Source organism: Bombus fervidus, chromosome 7 (assembly GCF_041682495.2).
Source record: "Bombus fervidus isolate BK054 chromosome 7, iyBomFerv1, whole genome shotgun sequence".
Classification (NCBI taxonomy): domain Eukaryota; kingdom Metazoa; phylum Arthropoda; class Insecta; order Hymenoptera; family Apidae; genus Bombus; species Bombus fervidus.
The window spans coordinates 10790110-10817809 of NC_091523.1; the positions used below are offsets into that span (position 1 = coordinate 10790110).

At 39.1% G+C, this 27700-nt stretch overlaps 1 protein-coding gene across 6 annotated transcripts in view; it reads right to left on the bottom strand.

The window, feature by feature from the left end:
• Nucleotides 1–27700, bottom strand: part of LOC139989363 (putative receptor-type tyrosine-protein phosphatase mosPTP-1) — a 419667-nt gene that overhangs the window by 78413 nt on the left and 313554 nt on the right. For all 6 annotated transcript variants that reach the window (XM_072007638.1, XM_072007639.1, XM_072007637.1 and 3 more), the window contains one exon: nucleotides 8528–8651. In XM_072007638.1, coding sequence (XP_071863739.1) covers nucleotides 8528–8651 — 124 coding nt within the window. The remainder of the gene's footprint in view (nucleotides 1–8527; nucleotides 8652–27700) is intronic.

Here is a 27700-nt window from a genome sequence, read left to right on the forward strand (position 1 = left end):
AATAAACAGACAAAGTGGAATGATTCATAGTAGTTATCCGTAGTAAGGATAGCCAAGTGGAATAGGTCTGTCTTTTCGGTGGCAGTGGGCCTCCCGAGAATCGAGCCAATCAGGATCTTTATAATTAAGTTTTCTGTCTAATCTTCACGATGGCCGATTAACCAACGTTCCTTCTACTCTGTATTTCCCCTCTCCATAAACATGGCAATAGTACAATTTCTGGAATTAAGCCGACTGACCTCGGCCAGGTATCGCGCAAGCAAGGGGCTCGTTGATGGAAGCGGCAAATCTCTCAGGGATTTCCGACAAGGATCAGGACGTTTGCCTGTTTCCTTTTCTTCTTTCCTTCGTTTTCTTCTCAGTCACCTTAATCCGTGTCCGTGCCAACCTCCCTCGACTAGAAAGACGTATCGAGAGCCAATCCTCTTCGCGAAAACCTCTCATATTTTCGATAATAGCGATGTTTCTTCTGTTCCTTTAGATCGCTGTCATTTTAGTTGATTATTCGCTAGCATTGCAACTGCTCAGCTATTAATCAAGTGTGATGACATTCATACATAATATAATGGCAGATACACACAATGACAATTATTTTTAGACATGAAATTTATTTAAATACAAGGCATGTGTATGTGCTTAATTATAATACTTATTGCAAATTTTTGTGACTTTGATTTGTGCGAGTGATTTGAGTATATATTGGTTGTTCTATAAATAGGTATTAGCTCTCGTTTTATATTTTCCCTAAAATCCCTAAAATCAGATACTAATTGCCAAATATAATTATGTTATTACAGAATAATCACAACATTAATTACGAAATAATTAATATATGAAGCACACAGCGAAGGCAACGTTTCACTATAATTGAAAATTATCACGTCATCCACTGTACACACCTAGATTTGATATAGACAATGTTTTATCTTTTTATTTTAATTAAATTTATTTCAAATCATCATAAATAGTGCACCTCCTCTCACAATTATAAAATTAGACCAGGAGAATTTTCACTATGGGACGAAACAATCATACCTCAAGTAGATTCATACACATTCATAATATCATGTGACGAAAAACATGAAACGAGACCCTACGTGATACAAACATCAAACGAGACCCTACGCGATACAAACATCAAACGAGACCCTACGTGATACAAACATCAAACCGGCAATATAAGTACAAATTCTTAACACACGTAATAAGCATCTTTTATATACCGCTCATCCTTTTCACCACTGATTTTCCTCAAACCGTCAACTTGGCAGTAGCAGGTCAATAACGATAAAAAGTTCCTTTCGAACAACAAAAGTACCGAATATACGTGTTCCGTTCGAAAACGATTTCGCGACATTTAAACAATCCAATATCGGCGAGCACGGATACGAAATATTTCCAACGATCAGGGGAGAGCACTCGACGATAGCGATCCGATTGAAAAGGAGCCCGGCGAACATTCTCTATGTTACTTTCATAAGCGTCATCTGTGTCCCCATTGTTCCCCGACACATTGTTTCATCAGACCACGCGTACAAGTAATATACGATCACAGTGAAACGGGTCAATGGTTCGTCGTACAATATCCTTTCGTCTCGTCGAAATGAAATTAACGAGATGCTTTCGATACAGTTGATCGACGACAAACCGGCCACTTAATGAACGATCAACGAGGTGGTTTGTGACGAGGTTAGGGGTTGGGGAAGGCCAAAGTCGTCTTCTCCGCGTCGCGATTCAGCGTATCACGTAAATGACATTAATTTGTTATTCAAAGGGGAGCGGGGTGAAGAATGCAGTTATGTTGGTCGTACCCGACGATGAAATTATATCCATTAAGTCTAAGGAATTTTTCATGGGGCCGAGTTCTTTACCCTGGCGTCAGCTGCAGGATCACCTTGAAGGCGGTTTGAAAGAAATGAGAAGGAGCTGAGAAAATGAAGGCCGTAGACGCGAGACTTACGATGTTTAAAATTTGTGCAAACGTGTCAGGTACCTTGCATTATATTGCGATGTTAGAAAAAGTAGAGTCCGCGAATTTGATTCTCAACACTTTGTGGACAAGCTGAATCGTTTATTTCTACGCTTAATTTTTCATCATTTCAGGCTTCTTATAATCTTAACAAAATTCTATTAGATTTTCTGTTATATTACGCAAATAATTTTTCAGCTAAGTGTTTGAAAGGTTTGTCAAGAGAAACAAATTCACTTTGAATTCATTCTCGTATTTTCGATAAATATTCACTTTGAAAAAGTTTGCTTCGAGGCAGGTAAAAAGAGCAACATAAACAATTACATGTTCGTAATATTCAATTCTTACGTTCTACGTACGTATAGTTTTTTCCCCATGTAAAACTAACCAGAAAACGAAATGATTTTTCAAATCAACTTCCTACGAATGTTTGCGTCACACATAGATTGACAATTACAAGACGCTTCACCTTATATTTAGAAAAATCATTATTTAAGCGCTAAAAGGAAAAGAAATGGGTGGGAAGATGGTGACAGTTATTACGTCATTCACATTTGACTTAATTTGTCTTGCAAATTATTCTTCATTCTACGCGTTTGATTTGGCACCGCGGCTAACGAATTTATGCAATATTTATTTTCGATCCACTCAAAAACTGTCCCAGCTCCGTTTTAACGAATTCCGTCTTCGTTTGAATAATGTATTTCGATATTTGCTTTTTTTTGTATCGTACCAGGTTTACCGTGTACTAATTGCTCGATTATGAAGAAAGTAATCGATAGCTGAACGAGCGTATTTGTTGACTCATGCTTATAACTTGGTAGAGTTGGTGTTTATCGAGGTGGGAGCGTCTATTCACGGACATCGGACAAAGAAGCCTGATAACACGACCTTATCCCGGTGACAAGTGGATCGAGCTTAAATGCTCTGTGTAGCTAGTGAAAACAAACCCGAGTCCTTCAATCGAACAAAGGGCACCCACACGTACTACCTTCTGATCGTATATCGCGCAGTAAGCTCCGACTTGGGCAAAACTTAATCACAATCGCTGGTTTCGATCGAACAAAGCTTTCCCCTGATCGGAAACTTGATCTGTTTTATGACTTTGTTCGAAAAATTACGCAACACGAAGTTCTCTTTGTAGGCAGATAAATTGGAAACGCTATGAAAGGTAGTTAGGAAGGAACAAAATTAATTCGAAACTGCAGGTGAGAATATAAATTTTGAAAATTGGGAAGTCGAACTGATGTCAAGCAAATGATGTTACGTGACAGACAAATGAAAGAACGGTACTTTTTAGTTAAGAAAAATGTGAATTGCACGCAGAATATGGTGAAAAAGAAGTAATAGACGCTAGAGTAATTTATTTCGGCGTTTAGAGCTATCGCGTGATGGAGCCGCGATCGTAAATACTAGCTGGAGTAAAAACGATAACAAAAAGGAGAACAAAAAGAAGGAAGTGATATGTAACGTACAAAGAAATAACTTTGCCTAATCCTGTACATTTTTTACCATTCATTCTCCCTTTAAATCGGTAAAGCTGATAAACTTTGAAAATCCATAGGCATTCGAATAAGAAACAGTCTACACTACTGTTCAAAAATATATAGAAACATGGTTATTCTGCATAAGATACATCTTGAAGTTCTATGTCGTTTAGAAGTTTAACTTCTTGGTTGTAGTCCGAGTAACGATTCAATTATAGTTAATGTCAAGAAAGCTTAAACGAGTGTAACGATATTACGCAGATTACACGAGCGGCTGCGAATGAATTATTCGAGGAAATCGATTGGTCCCCCGTAGTAGCACGAAGATTGATAGTCCGCCCAGTTCGACGGACGTGAATATAGCAGAGGATTACTTTCCCGTCGACAGTTCATTAAACCTCACAGAAATAAAAGTCTCGGTGAAAATTTAAGGACATTTTGTTCTTTTTACGTGAAAAATCCCAATTCCCTTCCGTCTTTTTTTTTCTTTTCACAATCAATGTTTGGGCCATTCACATATCCGTAACGACGTGATCCTCTGATCATGTGATCGTCATCACCCATGACATATTTCCCGATTTTCCATACCATTGGTTTCAATATTGTACAAAACCAGCAGAAAGTCTTCCGAGACTAACGAGAATGAAATATGAGAAAAACGAGGTCTTTTGTTTGAGTAGAGCGTAACGAAATTAACAAAAATGTAGAATCGAAATGTAAATCGAAGAGCTGTGCTGTTAGCTGGATTAGGATTTCCTGCGTTTAAAGCGGTCCACTTTCGCCAAGTCGAACAAAAAATCTCAACGTCCACATTTACGTTGCAGGTTAAGGCACCCGTTTTCGGAAGTAATCGTCCGAGATATACATCGTTGGTCATAATTATCAGAACACTTTCTCGTTACATTTCTAAAAAAAAATCTATCAAGTGTTACTTTATTTTGTTTTGTTTTTCGTTACAATTACAAAATAAAGTCAGTGAAAAGCATTCAATTTGTACTAACTATTAAGTGTTTTAATATTAAAAGTCGGCAGTGTTTATTTTAAAGCCCCATTAAATTTATATTTCTTATAGGAGAAAAAGGGGTATTCCCCTTTCTCGTTTCCCCACACAATGCTATATGTACATAGATAGTATTATATATGTGTATATGTAAAATTTTCAACTAATACACGTATCTAGTTAAATAATTTTATCGATTCTAGCAAACAATCGACCGGATATTCATTCCATCAAGAGCTATCTTTCTCAGCTTTGCATAGGATCCATCTGTAAAAATATAAATTTCTACAAACATCAGCACTCTAGTTTCTCTCTAATAACACTTCGAATTTGAAACAAATTTTTCCCAGATCACGTTTCTCTGTTTAAATTCGTAAAAACGTAAAATGACACAAATATTCAGAATGTATTTTAATAAAGTTTAATACTGTCATGGGAATATTGTGTCCAATAACGTGTCATCCGATGAACCATTATGAGCAACGCAGAGACCAATTGAGATTTAATTATTAAGCTGGAATGGGACCAGCGGAGGCGGACTTCGGCGGACATCGCACGTACGACCATTCATTTCGCTGAACGGGAATGGCAGTCGCATCGTAGAAAGAGAAAGAACGGTATCTTGTGAACATAAGGGAACGAGAGGGTCAGGTAAGAGGAAGATAAAACGGAGGTTCAGAGGGGACGGAATTCTTAATCAAGTTTCTTTTCCGATCCTCTTATCCTCGTTCAACGGGGCCAGACAAAGCCGTGAGAGTGAAGAGAAGTTATAGGAAATAATATATCAGCCGGGTGTCGTTATGGTCGCCGAATATTGAAGTTTCGCCCGCGAACCACTTCGCCTTGCCGCTCTAGCTGGCAGGCCCTTTCAGAAAACTATCGTAATACCTCATAGAACTTGGAAAATATTAGTTTTATAATAAAGTTCGAACAAACTTCCTTCTTCGCCTTCCGTTCTCATCCCCCTCTCACTCTCTTTTTCCTTCTCTTCCTGCCTCTTATCCCTTTGACTCTCCCTCTCACCCCTTCTCGCGCAACCACGCGGAGTTTCCATCGGAGCCACAGACGGTCTGCAGTCATTTCGTCCGTGGATTATTAATCTTTGAGGAAATCAAGCGCCGTTTTGACGAAGAATTCCTCACAATGCTATGTCCCGACGACGATTCTCTCCAACGGCGAGCCACGCCGCAACGTCGAAACTTTCTCCAGCGATAAACGGCTCCGTAAGTTTCGAATTAAAAATCCGTCGTCCCTTGGGACCAAGAAAGCGGTCGTTATTCTTTACCGACCAGTTACTTCTTAGGTGGAATCTTCTTAAAATTCTTTAACCACAGAACAGAATCACTGAGATACAGGTTTGCAACTTGAATAAAAGAATGTTTTATTTCTTGGATATAGTAATATGTACTTTGGTTTTCATATCTTTCAAAAATTGTTCTTAAACGTTGAATTTTCTACGAGATAAAAATGTTTAATGAAGGCAATTGTCACAGTTTGTTTCAAATAAGCTGGTAACTCGATTCGACTACAATTTATAAAGTTTGGTTAGATTAGAGCTTATAAAAGTTTTTGCAGGGAAAACATTTTCAATACTGTAAATCATTTTAAACGCGCTGGAAGGATATTTTAAATAAGAAAAATGAGAAAAACAACAACGAAAAAGTTGCATTACTGAAAAATACAAATGAAAGATAATCATAAGTAACGATGAATACTAAATTTTTACAATTAATCGGTAAAAATTTTAATTAGAACAAGTAGCTTCGTTCTTTTCCAAAGAATAAGGTGAACGAAACTTTTCGATCAATAATATCACGATTTATAGTATTTACTAATAATATATTTGCATATAATGTATAGTTTTATTCCTTTATTGCCAACAAGTTCACAAGTACTTTTAATCAAGTTATTGCTGAGGCGGTCTTCGGGAAATTGAAAGATATTTAAAACCGCAAAGAAGGCGGATTTAACAGGGAATCCTATTAGAGCACTGATTTACGAGCTATGTAATTTAAAACTATTTACGTAGCGTTACCACGACGGACTGGTGGCTATTACATTGAGTCGCAAAACTGTAAAAGAAAGAAAAAGAAAAAGAAAAAAAACAAAAGGGCGTCAGAGATGAAAATCGAAGCGCTACTTTTCGCGCAGTAGATCCAGCTTCCATTGTCTTCCTTTTTCAAAGGCTCAAACTAATTTTCTTCCTTGCCCAACCCCCTGCTGCTACGCCCTCGTCACTCTGTTCCAACTACTGCTTCTTTCTCTTTTCTTCATCTACCTTTCGTCCATTTTTTGCACATACATTCGCCACCTTCATTTGGCGACGCGGTCCACAATAAAAAAAAAGTACGAACGAAGAGCCACCGGAATGAGAGATTAATAATACAAACGCGTCACCGTTATTCTTCATGATCGGCACTCACGGTTCATTCGTCACCGCAGACGATTCATAAAAGGTGCACATGTTTAATATAGCCTGCTTTATTTATTTCTTTTTTTATTATTACTTAGACTCGTTGCAAAGAAGTTAAAAGAAGCGTCGACGACTACAGCGTAAAACTTGGAACAACTAAATTATAAACGAAAGAAATTAAAATGGAAGATACGTGAAAAAACGCATCGCCGACGATAAAAATTGAACAGCTGTACAACCGAAGTCTATAGTTTATAATTTGTCGCTAATCAAACTATGTATGGTAACAGCGCAGTTAGACAACCAATAGAATAAACTTTCGCAATAACATTCTCTCTGTTCCCATCGTTTTTCCCTCTAACAATATAATACAAGGCGACAACCTTTCATATCCATATATTTTACAAAAAATCAATTTTACGAAAATTTACGTATTGTTTATTTTAACAATTCTGGAAATTCCAATATTAAACAAAATTTTCTGATAGGATTTATTAAATAAAAGAAACTACAGGATAAAATTACTTGCGTTGAAAAGATTCGCGCCGATCGTAGTGTTTGCGACACTATAGAGATCACACCAAAGAACAGGACAAAGGCGCGTGCGGCAAATTGAATTAAACCGGCGTTATTTACAACGCGCCGCGGAGTGGTGTAGATTTACGCGCGGGCTTCGACGAAAGTTATGGTAACGACCGAGTTCTCTTCTCGCAAGTTGGCACGACGAAAGCTATCGGCAAAACCGAACCAGTTAGTCGCGACCGGGATGAGAAAATGGCTAGAGAGAAGGGTAAACAGAAAGTATGGCGAAAGACTTTTCCTCGCCTTTCCCTTTCTTCCTTTTCCTAACTTTTCTCGCAGCTCCCTTCGTTCGGTCCAATTTCCTTCTGCACATTTTCCTGCATTCCCGTGCGCAAACCTCGCGAGTGGTCATTCGATATACGTGCCACTCGGAAATGTCGATAGCGAATTTCTCCGTGGAAAATCGGTGGAACCAGAGGGAACTGGGGATAAGTGCGAGCGTGGGGGCCTTCCTTTCGTACGTGAACAGAGAATGAGACAGAAGGGGAAGGTAGAGTGGTCGAAGAGCGAACTATAGAGGGAAAAGAAACAGGAAGAAGCGAAGTAAAAGAAAAAGAGGCACACAGGGATGCGGGAAGGACGGGAGAAGATAACAGGACCGGGAGAAGCGAGGGAGAACAAAGGGTGCTTATCGACACCGCAGTTCTTATCCCTAGTAACTCCTTTTATTTTATCCGTTTCCGTTTCCCGAGCTACTGGGCTAAAGCCTCGAACTCGTAGCTTGTATCTGAAAGATAATCAGACTCTGAGACGTACTCGAATGCAGACGGCAATTTTAGGCCGCGTCCCTTGTCCCTCTTGTGTCGTTTTCTCAAACCAAACGAACGAAAATATCATTGTAAAACAAAAACAAACGAAAATAAGAAAGATGGAGAGAGGAAATTAACTGGAAGACGACAAAATATTAACTGGCAATGAGAGAGAAGCGCTGAAAGTTGGGAGTTTGGACGTTGGAAGTTCTTAACATTTCAAGTCCATCGGTTTCGACCAGATTAATTTCCTTTGAGAGTTGGGTGGTACGGAGCAGGCCGCTGTTATCGGGCGGAAAGTGTAGTATCAATATTTAAACGACTTACTGAGTTTCGATGACGTAGTACAGGATAGGGTTGTTATGAGAATTACGGCTAGCCACCCAGGACAAACGCACGGACCTCGACGTGAAGTTCGATATAAGAGGACGGTCCGGCGGATCGGGCACATCTGAAAACAAATTTCCAAGTCTCAGCAATTTAAACAGTTTTATGGTTACTGATGTTTTTCTTATATAGCTTACGCAGCTGTATTTCTCGTAATAACATTTGAAGTTTTAACAATCAAACGAAGCGTGTTGCAGTTTACTTTAACTTTCTTAAGTGTTGAGTTAAGGGATAAAGATAGAACAAGTTTCAAAGCATCACGACTATTGGTTTTCCTGTATTTCCTGTATTTAAAGAAATTTAGGAGAGTTTGGTACAGATACTACAAGATCGTTCATTATTATTAAACCGTAAATATTTACGCGTTTGCGAGAATTGTAAATATGCAAACATGTACAGAAATGAACATCAATATACAAAATATACATTTAGGGGCTAAAATGCTTTTATCCTAGTCTCGCTCTTTCTTCAATGCCTGTAATGAAAATATGAATTTGCATAAACATCCGCCGTCTAATTATTATTAATATATTTCATACAAAGTAGAATTATATATTAACATCGCGTTGAATATTTTTCTTTCTTTATTATTATTTAGCGCTTCTTTCAATACGAATTTGGAAAATCGCCATTTGGATTGTTGGAAAAATAATTCGCGCGAGAGTTGGAAGGTTGAAAGTCTCCCCTTTAACTCGCTGGTTGGGGTATTTTATCGTGGTTTACAAAGAGAACAAGCTTTCGAAGGAGTCATGGTCTGAAACACCGATCACGCCCGTTGCTGTAACCAGCGTCGGATAAGAGTCAGGCATTTAATATGCACCGCCATGCGAGCCACGGAGATATAACAGTGCGCGCACGTCGCATAAGATCATAAATGAGAACGGAGGGCGCGCAACCCTTGCACGATGGAGTCGTCATCCTCCCCTGACCTCGGTCGTTCGTGCGTTCTAACGTTTTGCAGCGGGACGAGAAGCTGGTCACAGTTAACTTCCAGCAATTAATCGCCCATTGTAAATGCAGCTACGATAAACGTTTCCCCGTTTCTCTCTATCTATTCTCGCGCAGATTTTAATTCGTGCACGTCGCTTCGTTTAAATTTTATCGAGTAATTTCGAATTGTCCCTGATTGATCTACACTATGGAATAGGTTTAATTTGATAAAAAGAACGAACTGCACACGATGGATTACTGATTACAATACTATTATGGACTAATACGAGTTTCAGGCGTGTGAAGATAATCTGATTGAAAGGCAACCTGGATTTGTACGTTTATGGTTGTTGCGTTCTCTCTCAAGCTGATCTATAAAAGATTCATTAAGAAATGAAAATTGTAATGTAACATTTATCCTCGCCATTTGACAATACAGAAAATCATAATAGGTTACATCAATGAATTTTCCTAAGTTACATTCAATGAACTGATAAAAATACTGCCCTACTTGGAAGACAATAGACGAAGACTCAAGAGGATTAAATCGTATGATTTAACAAAAGGTTCATAAAATATAAAACACTAAAATTCATTAAAATGAAGAAAGTGTTTATTATTGAACGTTTCACTTGCATTCCTTATGTATCGTCAGAACTATCGATTGATTTCAAAGAGGCTACTATAGCTACAATAGTAGTGGAGTAGTACTCCATCTATTACAACAAAAGTTGAGTTACTGTATAATTAAATGAACTGTCTGTTAAATGAACTTCTGCCTATTAACTCCAACTATTCGAACGTAAACTCCTGTTACATAAACAAAACATCGCAGATACCGGGGAAAATCAGTGAACTCCTGTATTATATACTCCAGTTAGGTAAAAAGGAACATAGGCTTGCTTTTACAAAATGATATCAGGTATTCTACCCTCACCTCCAATAATTTCAACAGGCTAATGCACCGATAATAATTAATCAATCAGTCGGAGATAAACGACCAAGTTTATATCCAAAGCCTTTGACGCCCTTCTTTTTTTATCCGATCGACGAACAATTAGGTCGATTCGGAAGGTCCGAAAAAGTGCGCGTTAATTTCGCGGACAGATTAAACGCAGTCTTGCATCGAGGCGATCGCTTCGAATATTCATTCCCTCGTTAATAATTCACGTCACTCGATAACCAGAAGAGGGACCAATAGCTGATATTTCTTTGGTGACACGCGTCATGAAGGCGAACGCGAAACGACCATCTTCAAGAGGAGCGAAAATAAATCCTATTGTTGCGGCTTAACGAACTCGAACTCGATCTCCCGTTCGGGAACGGGAAAAATAATCGCCAGCCGACAGGGCCGAGTCATCGAGTTCGAAAAACGATGCGGGCTCGTTTGCGCAGTCTTATCGAGCGGACATGGAAACGTGAACGGGGCGTGATCGAATCCCTCTTGGACTTATTGGCTGGCCCTTCGGCCCTGTCAGCTTCTCGAACACCCGCTTTTGTTCGCGTGATCGGAACATCGAGCTGGTTAATGGGATGGATTCGAACGGATCGTTTAAAACTACTTACTTCTGATATTTATCGTTTTGTCTTTTTCTTTCGTTGCTTTTTCGCGGCTTAGAAACATTTAGATTGTGAAACGTGTTACTTGAGTGTACATTCCCATTTGAGTAATAGGACATCAATGAAGAATTAAGTATGCTCGAAGAATTATTAGGAAATTATCAAAATTTATAAAAATTATTCAAATCATAGATCGTACGAATCTATATATCGAATGTTATAATAACAATTTCATTAGCCTGTTATTTCTATGCCTGTTTCAATTCTTCTAAAAATTTTCAAAAATATAGATCACAAAACTATGACTACACTATTGCTAGTTTACTATATTTATATAATTCTTGTAGATATTTTAAGAAAATTAATGATACGTATATCGAATTACAATTTTACACATGTACGAAATTCTTATTGGCCAATCGTTTTCCTTGACAATCTAAGACAATTGTTTAGTTTCGTATGAGACCAGTAAATGAATACTCGTGAATATTCATGAACTGTAACGTTTTTTCCTTTTTTAAAATATTTTTATTCAACAGAATAATTTTTACAAAGTATACATAACACAATTACTACTGTAAAACTGTAAAGAAATATCAAGAACAGTTTACAGAATATAGAGTTTTAATCTACTGTCTCCGTAATGAGCTCTCGTAGAACAAGTTCATAATAACAATAATATAAAACTATTACATTTATTTGCGTATAGTTGTTTATTCATAAACCATAATGCGCTATCAGTCGAACCCTGTTTGTTTCTAAATGAACAAATAAATTCTCGAGGAACTTTCGCGTTTCGTTACTTTAGACTAGAGCATATGTACACACAGGAATATTTCTTTAACGCGGAAGGTATACATTGTTTCATACCGTCAATATTTAAGCAAGGGAATGTAATCCTCGAGACAAAGGGAAAATTATTTGTAAACTCGAGATATTACTATCAACATGAACGTTCCCCTTACAAATGGCTCAAAGTTTTAATGAAACGATCTCTCAAACATTTTATAATCCTCAAACATTAAACGAAGGTAAAGTTGAAGAAATGAAAGATTACCAAAGACTGAAGATCACTTCAGGTCAAGATTAATCCAAACTGTAGCGATTTTAATTGGCAAAAGGCACGGTAAATTTCGCAAACAAGAACTGTTATAATAAATCCTCAAGGCGTGTGTCTCCTTTGAACGGGGTGGCGTTACAAACAATTTTTCTCAATTAGAATCAACCACGTTAACGGAACTACAGGCGAAATGTGTCTTTTGCCCTCGGTAACGAGGATCCGCGGACGCTTGATACCGGAAGTTATATAGGTTAGGTTGCATACCGACGTAACTGCACACAGAGGGACGCCGCGGTTCGTCCTTTGCTATACGCGGAATATAAATTCCACCGAGGCCGTTTACCAAAATTTATGAGTGTCATTTTAAGAACTGTTTTGCCTTGCTCAACCATATGGCTCCACGTAAATATCTCTCACTACGCTTTATCGTTAAAGCTCGCCGTCTAACCATTAACCTGCTGCTTCTTCCTCTCTTTTTCCTTTCGATCTGATGTTTATATTTATCAATTTTTAATCGATCTTGTCAAGATACAGTGACATACAGAAGTTTCTGATCAGACAGATTTTTCATTTTATATTTCAGAAGCAATATCTCAAACAACTTTAACTAATAGAGTAAGGATTACCTTGCATGTAGTTCGTTAAAGTTGTTAATCTTCTTATTTCTTATCTCTATAATCGCAATTTTGTTTATAATTCAAATTACAATACAAATATATTATATCACGTTATCATTTACAGTCCTACTATAGAGTTATCCGATGATTTTCTTCTTCTTAATACTTTTTTTAAAAGGAACAAAAACATACGATATTTTCTCATCTTAGGTCTACCCAATAGGTTTACGAATTATTCTATGCAATATTCAAGACTGAATTTTAAGGTGCTGAAACTTAGCTGATTCAAATAACTCCACCTTACCCTATCGGTTATAAAAATATGACGAATAATGGAAGAAACAGTTTAACAAATAAACACTGTTATATAAAGCGAAAAATCTATCTGGTCGGAAACTTTTGCACGTAGCTGTGATTGGTATCACGGGGTTAACCGTAAAATTGAATTAAAGCATCAATGGAGTTATGATTTCTCCTTCGCAGCTTTAAGGGGTTAACGAAGCAACCAAACATTATCCGCGTAAATACACCGGAACAAGTTTATTTGCCAAGAAGCGCTTCATTCAATATTGGATGTTATATGTATCAATTCCGTACCTCCGGTCCGTGTCGGTAGTATTTTTGTCTGTGTATCGTATCCCTTAAACGTTAGTTTTCCTCCCTTTCGAGTACGCGATGGACTTTTCCTCAAGCAAATAGCTGATCGGATAAAGTAACGTGCTCCCGGGCTGTTCGATCGAGCCTTATTGAAACTGTTACCGTACCATCTGAGTCTATATTACGTCCCATGATTCCCCATGACGTACTTTCTCGATATTGTTTACACATTTCCCGCTACATCCTCCAATTCACTTGTTTTCTTTAATGTTTGCAAAACATTTATTCAAGTGCCGATATGTAATGAAGCGATATAAATATGTAGATATAACGAGCGTTATATGTAAGCTGCATAATTGCGACACACTTGTTGACACATTTCGCGTTGCTCATGTAAAGATACGTCTTTTTCGTGTTATTATTTAACCGATGATTATTTATATTCCTTAACGTTTTTATTAAATATTTGCATAATATTTTGAGAATATTTCTAGCCCTTATTTGAACAGATTATTTCTCAGTTATAGTAATTTTTTTCTAATATTCTTTTTAATTTTAAATCGAAATACAAGATAAGTCTTAATTCAAAGAACGAGGGCCTAATATATCACGAAATTCAAAATTCGTTTCTCGATGTATTTTCTGAGAATAACTATATCACAAGTTTCGCGATATATTTATTTAAAATGTGCGCGATACAGATTACGTATTCAGGAGGAAACGCGAATTTAAAGGTGCATGTGAAGGATTTAAAGCGCTTCCAGGTTTAAAAAGCAGATTTAGAAGGAGGAATACGATAGGGGAGGAATACGATAGGGGAGGAATACGATAGGGGAGGATAGGAGAAATTTCGCGAGGAACATCGGTTCTGCGTTTCGAATTGATTTCGTCTTGTAGAAAAGAAAAACTGAAGGAGCATCGTTTTTTGTTGGGATAAACTTTAAAGGATAAACTGTCTTCTAAGATATCATCCACGCGATACCGCGTGCGACGGTTGCTATCGGAAATACAAACAGTTGTTTCCGATAGAACGGCCGGTTAACACGAGCCATCCACACAGAACGGAAAGTTTAAAAAGATTTCGTAGCATTAGCCGCAAGTACCTCTCTAGTTGCGGAGTAGATTGAGAACTCTGACATCCCCTTCTAACACCCTCCCTACCTTTTAACGCTAGAATTGGGATTCGATATTGACAAGTTTCTATAACATCGAGCTCATAGAATGGTTGACTGTCGGTTTCGAATATCGCCAAAAGAGAATTCTCTGCACGACGTCTCGAATATCGCGCTTCATGAATACCGTGTTTCACAATCGCAAAAGGTCATTTGTTTGTTGTTTGACTTTATAACTCCGCCATATATCGGTCGTATCGAGTATCGTTCGATAGTTTCGCAACCCAGCAGTTAGAAGTGTTAGATAACAATAAAATAACAGCATATTTTACGACTTAATCTTTTATTGTCGCGTATATTATATAATTCGTAAAAGTTCTCTTCTTGTAAACCTTATAAAAAAGAAAGATTATTTTTATTTAACTAAAATATATATGATCCAACTTCCATTTAATTTAACGTACGAAGCGATAGCGAAATAAATCTTAATGATTTCCCAATGAAATGCTCTAACATTCTATTATAACTATAGTATCAAGATTACTTTTTAAATTGCATATTGATCGTTGATTTAAAGAAATGTCATTTTTGTAGGGTGTACAGACACTTTCATGTGACTTTATGTCATCGGTATAGTGGAAGAATAATGCATCATAAAAATTCATAGTTTTAAAACATTTACGAAAATGAGCTGTAAAAATGAAGCATTTTATAAGAAAATAAATATATCTATTATTCATATATGAATCAATAACGCGTTAAACTAAAATATGCAATGTTGCACGTGCATAATATCAATTGTGATAGAATTAAATCTCTAGCTATTTATTTCGACTGTCATCAAACCGATAGAAGAATACATTTTTAAACGTTCCCCTTCATAGGCGATTTCATTTGTCCGGGATACATCTGTCCAAGGCAGAATAAATGCGTTTCGAGCAAACGCGACAAACTGTGTAGGAGGAACGATAACGCCCCTCTGTACGACGATATTTCCGATTGATAAATACGCACAGAGTCACGATCCCGCTGCCTTTATGTCACCCTTCTGTGAACCTGACCAGACGCCCGTCGGTATTTCCCTTCTGTCTGGATATACGTTGACGTTTTCCCCTTGGGTGGCCCCAGGACTATCGTTAGAACGAACGGGAAAACGGGATTACGCAGGCCGGCGTGCAAAGTGAAAAATCGCAAACCGTCCCGAGGAAATTGGCCCGTGGTTCATTCTTGGCCGATAGTTCCACCAGGATATCAATTCGATTCGCCAGGATTTGCGTAGATCTTCTGTGGTTGGAGAAGCTGGAACCCAGGTGTAGAGCGACGACCAGTAATAGAAGGTACTTTTCGGCAAGCCTGTTCACAGAAATACTTTGCAAAGGTGAAAGGGTTTCCTTCCTTTCTATCCTCCCTTTCATCCTTTCTTCCTTCGTCTATCCAGCCATCTTCAGATCCTTCTTTCTTCTCCCGAAATTTCTATTTTGTTCGATCCATGCAAGCGCATTCACAGAAATACTTAAATATTTCGCAAAGGTAAAGAGATTTCCTCCGTTTCTTTCTTCTCTTCCTTTCATCCTGTCTTGCTTTGTCTATCCATCCATCCTCAGATTCTTCTTTCCCTTTCCAATCTTTCCTATTTTCTTCCATCCCTTTATTTCATGGAAAAATCCACGCGTAAACGCGAGTCGATCCGGAAAAGTGTCGGCCACCGATGGGAATGCAATTTTCTAGGGCCGCATCGCACAGTAAATTGCACGTATAACTGCATCACGATCGAGCCCATCGTACTGCGATATTTCGTTAATGCAGTGGGAACAGCGCACTCGGTCGACTTTCGACTGAATCGAAATTACGCGTACGTATTATGCCCTAACAGTGTTACTTTTCTCCTTATAATTTGTTTCACGCGCATCGATTGCCGCCTCGTTAACGTAACGGCGGGCGCGCACGTCGGCCTCCGTTACCTGCAATATTGGCCTGTTTACGCGTTGACGGAACATAATACGCCAAACCCGTGTAAATTTCAAATTACATATTTGCTCGTTTCGCTACCCGATGCCCCAGGCGACCGCAAATTTATCGCGAACGGCTAGCCGAGATTTACACAATCGGCGTGTTTTACATTGGAAAATTAATAATCTGAGTGCTGGTCGACCGAAAAATTCCTGCACCTCGGTTACGTTCATTAAAAACAAATAATTGACGATATTTCGCTTGGGAAGACCAATCAAAAACCAAAAATCCAATTAAAAACTAACGAGGAAATATTGGATCCGGTTGATTTTTATCCATTTGAAGGTGGAAAAAAAATCATAGTGAACTAACATCGTATTTTTGTTTGAAATCCCTGAAAAGGAGTGTTGAATAGGGTTACCGGGAATGATTCCGGGTTGTAGTTAGAGGCAGACTTCTCTGTTTAAATTTTTGTGGCAAGCGGATCACGTGTGCCGCGGAAACACGAACTCCTCTCTCGGTAGCTTTTCCCAACTGGTCAGCCAGCCTCTGACCACCAGTCGAGTTCCACGAACGCGAGTCGCGCAACCGAGTAAAACGTAAAACAGAAAAGACAGGCTGACTCGGTTGCTGACTTGGTTGGTTGCTTATCCAGTTCCACTGGTCCGGGACACTGTATACGTTCCATCAGAAACATCAGTGTAAAATTAACACCCTCTTCAGTACCTTTGTGCAAAAGCCTTCTTCTCGCGCAGCTGGCCATGGAATTTTAATGTCGTACTCGCTGCGGGGATGTTGTTCTTTCGTCGGTTTTTGATCATCTTTATTCATCGACTGATTCTGCGCAAGGAAAGGGCTGCAGCATGCAGGTTTGTCAGATTCAAGGAGGATTGATTTACCAGGGAAATTCATTTTCGACTTGGCTCCTGGCAAGATTGATTTACAGGTATTTTCAGGTATTTCCTTTCATGATCCCGACAGTGAATGAAGCATGCGCGTCCCTAAAGCACGTAAGATGCAATCTTGGGATTTTTGTTTGCGAAATAGGGCGGAGTTTTCGAAATCGAATCATATTTCGTCGCGTGTGTTCAAGCACTTTTCAATCGGTGAACATCTTTATTCGGAACAGTGTAGTATGGCGCTAGCTAGAAATGTTCGTGAAACATGCAATATATGCGTAATGCTGGGAAAGTATCCGCTCTGGGCGAAGAGAGGTATAAAGGACGTAATATTGATGCAGTGATAGCGCGAGGTGACAGAACGCTGGAAAAATTGGTCCGTGGCCGCGTGTAAAGGGCGCAAGACTCTTCGAGAATTGAGCACACTGCGCTGCTATACACGAACTTTGACGTGCACATGAACTTTTGCAAGGATGATGGAAATCGACGTAGAGAAGATTGTTGACAAGATTCTACTTTTAACAATTCAAAAGGCAATGGAATATTTCTACTAGATTTTTCGATTTCTCGAACGTATAAATTTCACGTCTCCATTAATAGAGAATTCTCTAATTGACGTCGTTCCTATAACTAGCGAGTAAACCAATAAATACATATTTTCTTTTCTCTTTATACTTTGATTTTTCACCTTCCTTTCCTTCATTATAACGCCATATTTTATCAACGATACAGAGAAATTACTATGCAAAAGTCTAGAAGCATCTACCAACATTTCTATCAATTTTTATTTCGTTCATTCGTTTTCGTTTTCACAGCTAATGTCCATATCCTGGTATCTAGTGTTGGATATGTTCTCCTTCGAATTACTTGATTTGGTAAAATGTTTCGGTATCAAGTTATTTCAAAAGCGAATATTTATCCTGTTAATAAATAAATAAATATATATCTATATCTTTTTATACATGGAAGAATTGTTATCTGTTATCCTTTTTTCCTCCTAATATTTAAAATCTTTTGTATAACGCAGAATTTTCACAAGTGTTCGAACACTTTCGTGAAATGGCCGAAAGAAAGAGAAGCTCTTTAAAACTATGTTTTCACACGTTCATTTTCTAACCTTATTATCAAGCACGATCCTATATAAGCGTAATATTTGTTCACCTGTCCGTAAATCTGTTTGTCGCTGCAAGAATGATACGTTCCCGCACACTGTCTGCACGTATATGATTTTGTCGCTTTGTTATTATAACGTCGACGACACTCGATCGCGTACGCGTTCACGCGCGCCGTCTTGGCATTCGTGTTTCGCTTAAGCCGAATTTACGCTTTTTCACTTTAGAAAATTACTGCGGATGATCCGTCGCAAAACACCGCTTTCATCCTCGATCTATCCGCCGTGATGCTCCAAAGTGAACAATGAATAGAGTAAAGCCGAGCTTTGAATAAACGAAATGGATGATGCATTTGTATTAAAACGGTTCTGACAAGTCATAAACGCATGCTGATTGCGTATTCCGACATATTCGACCGAAAATGGAGATAAATACGGATAATTAGAATTTTGATCTTTCACAAATTAGTAAATGTAATTATTGTTGATATTTGCTCGTACAAAGCGTTTCCCTACGGGTAAACAGAACTATACAAATTAATTTGGGATATTACTGTTAATAAGAAATATCTAACATGCATATCATTGCTTCCAGTGTGCTGACTTTCAGTGTAATAAATCTAATGATTTATCCGAAGTATTTATCCAGTGAATTGGTGTTGACACTGCGGCTTTCATCCTGCACTTTCATTGTAGAGGAATCATTCGCAGCGATTCCCCACAGTGAAACAGTGTAAATTCGGCTTTATACGGAGAGTGGTTCGTTGTCGGTATCTCGGTCCATCTTCCATCCGATCTGAATTCGAAATTTTTTGGATGTGACCGTTCTTCAAGGCAGTCGGATCTCGCGTGAAGTCGAATGGAATTTATCGAATATAAAACAGTGCATTAGACGCGGAGGAATCTGGAGTTGGTCAGTGATGGGTACCTCACTACCTGATCCTGGCGCCAGGAAACTCTAGATCGGATTGAATCCGACTAATTTTGGTATCAATCTATCGATGTACGGTAATTCAATCTGTGTATCATATGTACAGTGTGGATATCTGTGCAAAGGAAAATGGGTAGTGACAGAACATACATGATATATAAATATGTATAAAATATTAAGCTGAACCATTCCATTGCGCATTTATTTTGTCTATGCTAATGAAGAAATAACGATAGATAACCACAAACAATAAGTGGAGAAGAATGGTCTGACTGAACTTTTTATTGCTACAACTGTTGAACACTGAAAGAATTAAAAATAGTAGTAACTAACCAATAAATGGCAAAGAGTATACAAGAGATACGAAAAGAAAATTAAATGGCAACCACGGAAATAAATATCAAGGCGAAGAACAAACGCAAGCACGATCAAGCACTTTCTTAAATTATAACTTCTCTAATTTTCTTTCCTCTCTCTGCTGTATGAATTCAACTATAAACATAAAACGAAAAGTAAAAAGAAAAAAAAAAAGAAAGAAAAGAAAACAAAAGCAATAAATAGAGGAAAAGGGAAACAATGGCGATCGCTTCGAGAATTGTTTGTTTGCACGATGCTCAGATGTTTCTCGTACAAATAGTTTAGACAGAATTACCGATAGGATACCGAAATCCCTCGTAAAAATACACGTTAGCGGAGGTTTAGCGGGGACAACAGGATGGAATAAGACACGGGAATAGTCAACGGGACGGTCGAGGGGCACGCCTTTGCAAAAAGAGAAATCACGGACAGGGGAGCGCGTTAGCTGCCGCAAATATTTTACTTGCGTCTCGGATGCTTTAAGTACGGTAGCTGAAGTACAAAGACAAATGTTGCCGCGAATAACCCATTTGTTTAGTGCGACGTAATACTTGCGGTCGCGGGCGAAAAAGCTTGGACGAAATAATAGCGCAGCACGACGACGACGACGAACTTTTCAGAAAGGGTAACAACCCTCTTTGTACGTTGTAAGAACCGTAAGAAGCGAATCGGTTCTGGAACGACACAACCTTGCACCAAGGCATCGAAGCACGTTCGTGAGTAGTAAAGTCTTTGTGTGAGATGATTGCGTATAGAAGCTTTGATAGAACGTGTTTGAATGGCGCAAGTAATTGACTTTACAAAATTCCATACCCATGAAGAAGTGGTAAACTGAAACCATCTGGAATAATACACTGGAGTGTCTTCCGTAAATCTGTATTTCGGGCGATCTATTAATCTTTACATTACTACACAGTGTTTCGATGTATGCGAGGATTAAAAAGATCACGAGAGAAGTATTACGAAGATTAATATTTATTAATATTTCAATAACACTCTGCAGGTGTTCATTTAATATCGTCTTCGAGAAAAGCCCTTTGACTCTTTGTAGAAGGTATCCTTGGTTTCAACAGGTCGTAAAAATGGTCAAAGGGTGCTAAACAAGAATAACAGAAATCAGAAAAACGTTTCAGACACGTTTGGATCGCAAGATCAACACGGTCATCGAGACACCAATTACCTACGAAAAAACGGCAACGATAAGAGCATTATAAAAAGTAGTCACGTTTTGTTGGACAATATAGTTCGCTACGATTAAACATTCAACGTCGTTCAAACGTTCTTTATGAACGAGCCACGTTCTGGCGCCGCCTATAACCAACGAAGAAAGCGCTATTTATTTTCGGATCCGCTGAGCAAACAATGCCGCCCATCCGTTTCGTGAGACTCCCGTAAATGAAGCTTATGTTAAACCTCGCGGATCGTCGTCGCATCGTGCCGATAAAAACCACAAACGAATAGCGAAATTTTCCTCGATCGCGTTGCTTTCTGTCCCATTTTCGGCGAAATCTATCCGCATACGTCTACTAATGCAATCTCGTGTTTTTACGGGCGCTTTCTTTCGCAATGTAGCGCAGTGATATATGCTATTAACCTTTTTTCCTTCGACGAGCAGGATGGAATTTGTCGATTTTTACTTCGAGCTACTCGAATTTGGGATAACGTTGTTAGTACTGACAAACGATAACGAGATTAATGTGATATAAATGGAGTGCGGATAGGGGCGTTAGTATAAGAAAATTGGTTAATGAAGTAGAGATTCTATGAGAATTCGGAAGTGACGGCCATTTGGCGATTGATAATAAATAAGTATATAAGAAAATACGATTTTCCAAGCTCTTGTATAAGATTAATATAATGAAATTATTAATACTGTCCTAGATCAATACATAAAATGTTTGATAAAGTTGTACCATTTGTCTGAATTCGCTCAATTTTTAATACTAGAATTCTTTTTCCACATTACACATTTCTCAGATGGTTTTGTAACGAAAGCATAACGAATATTTGAGACTAGTTTCGCTGAGAATATATTTACCGTTTGGTTAATTAATAACCTACAGTCTACTAACCTATGATCTCTAATTATCTATTAATTTCTTATTTTCAAAACAACCTAAACATAACGTTTTCAAACGAATATACGATTAAAAGAGCTGTTTACCGAGCTTCCACCGTATCTCTATTATTTTGATGCTTAATATATTAAAAAATTGTTTTACAAGATATTTTCCTCCATGTACGCTTTCACGACCAACTCGAAACACCAGAAAACAATTGAGGTAATTTCAACAAAAACGGTGTATCACCGCACAGATGCATATTTCGTTGAACAGAAGGTAATAAAACAATCACGAGATTGCCAGAGAAACATTCTCGGTTGCTCGTTTTTCCGTATATACGTGGATCATAGGCAGTTGGCTCGTTAATTGAAACGCGATTCAGTTGGGACAAAACGCATAGTTCACAAAGGATTCGCGGTATAGAAACGAACCGAGGAAAGGGTTTAATTAGAGTTTAACCAAGAACGAGCGGGACAGGGACGCGTGCACGGGAGCAACGAGTGGATTTTAATCGTGGTACGGTAATTGTTGATATTACCGCAAAACGTTTACCATCGATGTTACTCTTTGATTCAAAATCTCTCTTCCTCGCTCTTGACTGATCCTCTCTGCTTTCCTGTTGCTTTCTCCTGTTCTATCTTTGTCCAATTGTCGGTTATCGTTGTCGTTTTCGAGGGCTATCGTTCACAATCCGTCGGAACGTTTGGCACTCAATTTTCCATGGTTTTAAATACCGCGTGTTAACAAACCCCGAAATCGATACTAGACCAGACCATTGCGAACCCGCGATACTAAACCACTCTTCGGGATGGTTATCCACCCTGCCATTCGATTTGTATACCCTTTACTGTCAGACCACAGCCAGTGATATTCGATGAAACTAACATTCGCTGTTCCGACAAATCTAAAAGACGAAGAATCGTGACTTGGAAATTTATTCGTTCGTATATTCGGCCGTTTCATCTTTTCTGGTTAACAGGAATGGGAAGTAAACGTTGTAATGGGTATCTGGCGCGCTCTTATAATCGTTAGCGTTGTAATTAGTATTTAACCAGGAGCTGTTGATTTTCCGTAGCACGCTACAATATTCATAAATTCCTTGGTGAAGAATTATTATCGCGTTGCTCCATGGTCTCCTGTTAGTCGCGAGAACCGTTACAACTTAGTCAAAGTATTTATTATTGAACAAAACGGCTACAAGTTTCATGTAAATCATATTTTTTTATCGCTACAATTTCTTCCGCATGAAACTCGCCTGCGGAAGTTTCGAGACAGAGCTTCTTCCCTTTTATCTCGCGTTCTCCGTTTATTATTTCGTTCAAAACTTCGATTCTTACAGTCTTCCGAGTTATTCATTTATGAAACGTACCGCTGAAACATCGCGTAAGAAGGATCGTTCACGGAACGTGTTCTTGTATGATTGTTAAGAAGATTCAACGTTTGAACGATGGCATCTCTCTGTTTTTCTTCCGAGGATCTTCCCTTACTTCGCTGGGCAAACGAAGATTCTCCGAGGACTAGTAGAAATATTTTCTTACGGTTTATTAACGTACAATTTAATATCGACGTATATTTTCACATCCTCGATCTCATTACGATCGTGATATGTTACGGGATCGTAAACGGTGCATAAAATCAATGGCAAGAGAATCGTCTGTCAGCCAAACGAGAGCGATAGCGAAACGGAGAGCGCAGAAATATGCCAGGAGATAACGGGCTGGGCGAGATTTCCAGCTGGAAATACGAGCGGATACGAATTAGCATCTACAAGCGCGTACAGAGAGTTCCCAAAATTCAGTTGGGCGGAACTGGCTGACGTTTCATTACGACATAAATGTCCGCGTCCATATCTGAGATAGTCCTGCAGCGGGTTTCCTGCCGCTCCCCCTTTCTCCATATCCTCCTCCTCCTCCTTCTTCTCCTTCTCCTTCGTCGCATCCTGTATGCCTCGACAATGTCGTCCGTGGTAGTCGTAATCGTCATCGTTGTCGTCGTTGGCATCCTCTGCAGGGGGGAAACAATTACTCCAAGACAAAAGATAACGCGTAGAGCCGGCATGGAAATTTGCCAAAAGTGTCAAGTTTGGTTCTCGCAGCCACGATGCTCCTCCGTGGCACATTCAGCCGTCATTCGTACCCTTTAGCGTCTAACACACTCGCGAGACATCGAAGATTCACCGTTCGTAGTAGAAACTTTTCGACCTATACAACAAACTATCCTAACGATCGTTATCGTGGGAATTTATTTTCCGTGGAATTGAATATCATCCGGCCAAATTGGAATACTCGTTCCAATACGTTCCCTGCTGCTAAACGATTGTGGTGCGTTTAGTGCTTCAGTTGTATGGCTGTGGTTTCCTCGAACAAAACTAAAGATATTATATGCGCTTGAAAATTAATTTGCTGCCTTTCTTAGATTTATCATTTGTTCACTGACTTTTCTTCTGAATCAGCAGCAATTTATGGGACCGTAGAAGATCGTTTTCTGGGTCACCGTAAGATGTAAAGTAAACTCTTGTAAAATTTAAGTCGGGTTTTCATTTAACAACTGCTCAGACTCTTGGTCTCTAAACTTTTTTTGATTGCCTTTGACGTTGCCGACGAGATAAATCAAACATATCCCTCGGGAAATCTCTAATCTTTCGTCTCCTACAAGTTCGGCTTGCGTTGCATCTTCGTCCAAAGAAGAATAAGTAATTTTTGCGACTTCAGCAGTATTTCTCTTCGATTGAAAAATCAAAGCATGTTTCGCATTCGACGTATATTCTGTTCTTCGAACTTTTCCCACGAATTTATTAACGAGTAATAAATAAATGGTGAGTAGAATTAGGTCATTGTAAATATAGTCGTTTCACAACGAATGTCAATGGTATAATAAGCTTTCGATCAGTGAGAAACACGCGTGTTTATAATTGGAAATTCTGTCGTTGGCAGGCTCGTTCCGATTTCCCTGCCATCGGAAACAATTAAGCAACGATGGGGATCGATGTTTTCGGTCATATTTTCAGCGATGTTCACTGGTCGCCTGCAATAATCGCGGAAATCTTTCTCTCGCTAGAGGAGAGAGCGTACACGTAACGGTGATAACGGCGCAATCAATTTTGGTTTGTATCCGATGTAATATCACGTTCGGGCCAAGTAACTTGACACGGATTTTCGAACATGAAAATGCAACCGAATCGAACAATATAACAACTTCAATTTCAGTTACTGACAATGGGGACGTATGCAATAAAAGAATAAGAGACGTACAAATGTGTCTGGCTATTAGGATACGCGATATGAACGATAGCTATTTCGCTATAATGTAAGTAAACTATTAGTGCTACTTTCTTCCTGCGAAACGTGACAGTTACACAATATCCATTACCGGAGAAAGTTCGTTCCATTAACGATTCATAAACCTTTTACAGCAGTTCCGCCGTTCGGGTTATTAATTCTCGCGCTGGGCCACGTACTTTTAAAACCGCATTTACACTATCCCATGAACATGTACCGCTTGCTGCTATCGAGTATTAGCCTCGGATTAGTAGTACTTGTTGATAGTTTAAGTGAGTCGATTAAACTTCTTTTTTCCTACTTGATTCTCTGTAATATTTAATTATTCCAATGTTTAAAGCTTTTAATCTTGAGTCTTGCAAATCTCATAAAGAGCTGATGTTATTTAAGTGGTATTATAGACGATGGAAATTTGCAGGTGCTATAGCATATACGCGATTTATTTTAAGTAAAATAGTGTATAATAACGTTAGCCAAACGTATAGAAGAATTAATGGTTTCATAGAATCTATGAACCAAGAAAGATGTCAAATTATTCTTGTTCGATAAGAAAACGATGATTTTAGTCTTTACTCTCTGATCCTTGATCATAATGTGATTCAGTCAGTCACGTGAATTTCAACTGGCTGGCTAACAAGTTTTCCGAATCATCTTACAAATTTATAGCCAAGCAGCCAAATAGTCATCCATTTTCACGAGACACGGTTGTGCCGCGCAAAATCGTACGGAACATTCACCAAACGAGACAGATTTACGTTAGAAAAACATAAAATAGCTTTCTTTTGCAGCATCGCGCACAAAAGCGTGCCACGCTTCTTCCAGACGAGAACGTCTCGTATCCACGGGAATGGTATTCGAACAGCGGGGGGAGGATCCTCGTGCGCGAGCACACGAAGCCTCAAAAGAAACCGCGTATGGCAGCTGTAAGAGGATGTAGAGAGAAATCGGAAGGGTTGGTAAAATTTATACGAAAGATAATATATATCGAGGCGTTTCGCCAAGGCTTGCAGACAGAAGTGGCTTATTTCTGGTGTCGGGACTCGGCCGGCTAAAGAATGTCCCACGTTTGATTTATACCCCGCCACGGAAGTTGCGGATACACAAACATCTCCTCTGCCTCGCGTCCGAAACGTTTGCCACGCGTTGTATAACCGCGAGCGCATCGTTTCCCGTTGCTTGGCCACGAACGCGCGAATCCCCTTTTCTGACAGGCCACCTTCGTTGCGATTTATGGGGGAATTTCATTCCTCCGCGTTATCCACATGCCATCACGAGCACGATCCTCTCTTTATGTCGCTTTGAGAGCATCACGACGATCGTTCGAGAGAAAACGATGGCGAATCGGACGATTCTGCGAACGAACCAGCCGCATTCTTAAGGCTGCTTTGCAACATAAATTATTGCCGAAAATCAAGGTGTCAACGGACGTGATACATCGCGCGGTAACGATCGATTCGTCGCGATGACACAAAGGCTTCGACGTCACGACGAGGGAAACTCAATATCCATGCTGCCAGAAAAATGTCGCTCCGCTATTTCACAAAAGAAACCTGATGCCAGGAAACCATTATTCTCGGACAATTCTTGCTACATCCAACTCGCTTCCTCTCAAAATTGGATGTTTCAGCGTCGTAGCCGGGTCCGCGCGGATATATCGGAGATTCGCCACCGGACAGTGGGGGTAGCCCCGGTTTTATTATCGAATTTTCGTGACGGCAATCACGATGCCTTCTCGTGCACGCGGCGAAAATAATCGCGACGCCGTGAACGTCCAGATGCGTTCATATTGAATTTGTAGCGATGCTGCCACGTGAATCGAGTATCGATTATTCAGGTGTACAACGAAGAATGCCTCTCCCTGATATTCTATAGTCGAAAAACTAATTTTCCTTACAAATTTCGTCCCGTTATTGACAAATATCAGAGACTTTAAAATATTCTATTTGTTTCTTTTTTTTTTTACCAAATTAACGAGCTTTAAGATTGAATTAAAGACGAGGATGGCAATTTCGAACTAACCAGTGCGCTGCACCGTGTTGAATTATTCTGTGTAGACGTGACAATGGAGGCAATGAAACCCTGTTCAATAACAACGCGCTTCAAACCGTAGGTAATCAGACCCTCCCAATAGACCGTTTCGTCGCTCAAATACACCTACTTTGCCAATTACCAGATGCAACTACTTCGCCAATTACAACAACCGGCCAGTCGATTCCCTGTATGCAAAATGCCGTCACGCGTGTCCGAGTTACAGCCTCGCCAACTAATGAACGCGCCAAGTTCGTGCGCATACCGCTAAGGAAGTAACGAACCTTGTCGTGCGCCACGATTATTCGCCGAATGGCAGAGACAGACGCCTGTGGCAATCGAAATTGTCACGAAACACTCTCTAAAGTTCTTGACTATCCGGTCCTTTTCTTAGTTAACTTCCTCTATGAAGCAAGAAACGAGCAAAGTAACGAAGGGTTCGTGACAAGAACAACTTCAATCCAGGTGTGTTTTTAAAAGAAACACGAGTTTCAGTCTTTAATTTTTAAAAATATTCATTATATTGCACAACTAGTGAGCGTAAGTGTATTTGTAATTATATCATGGAAGAATCGTGACACGAACTCGATTATATTCATTTGTAAAATTCAATATCTAAC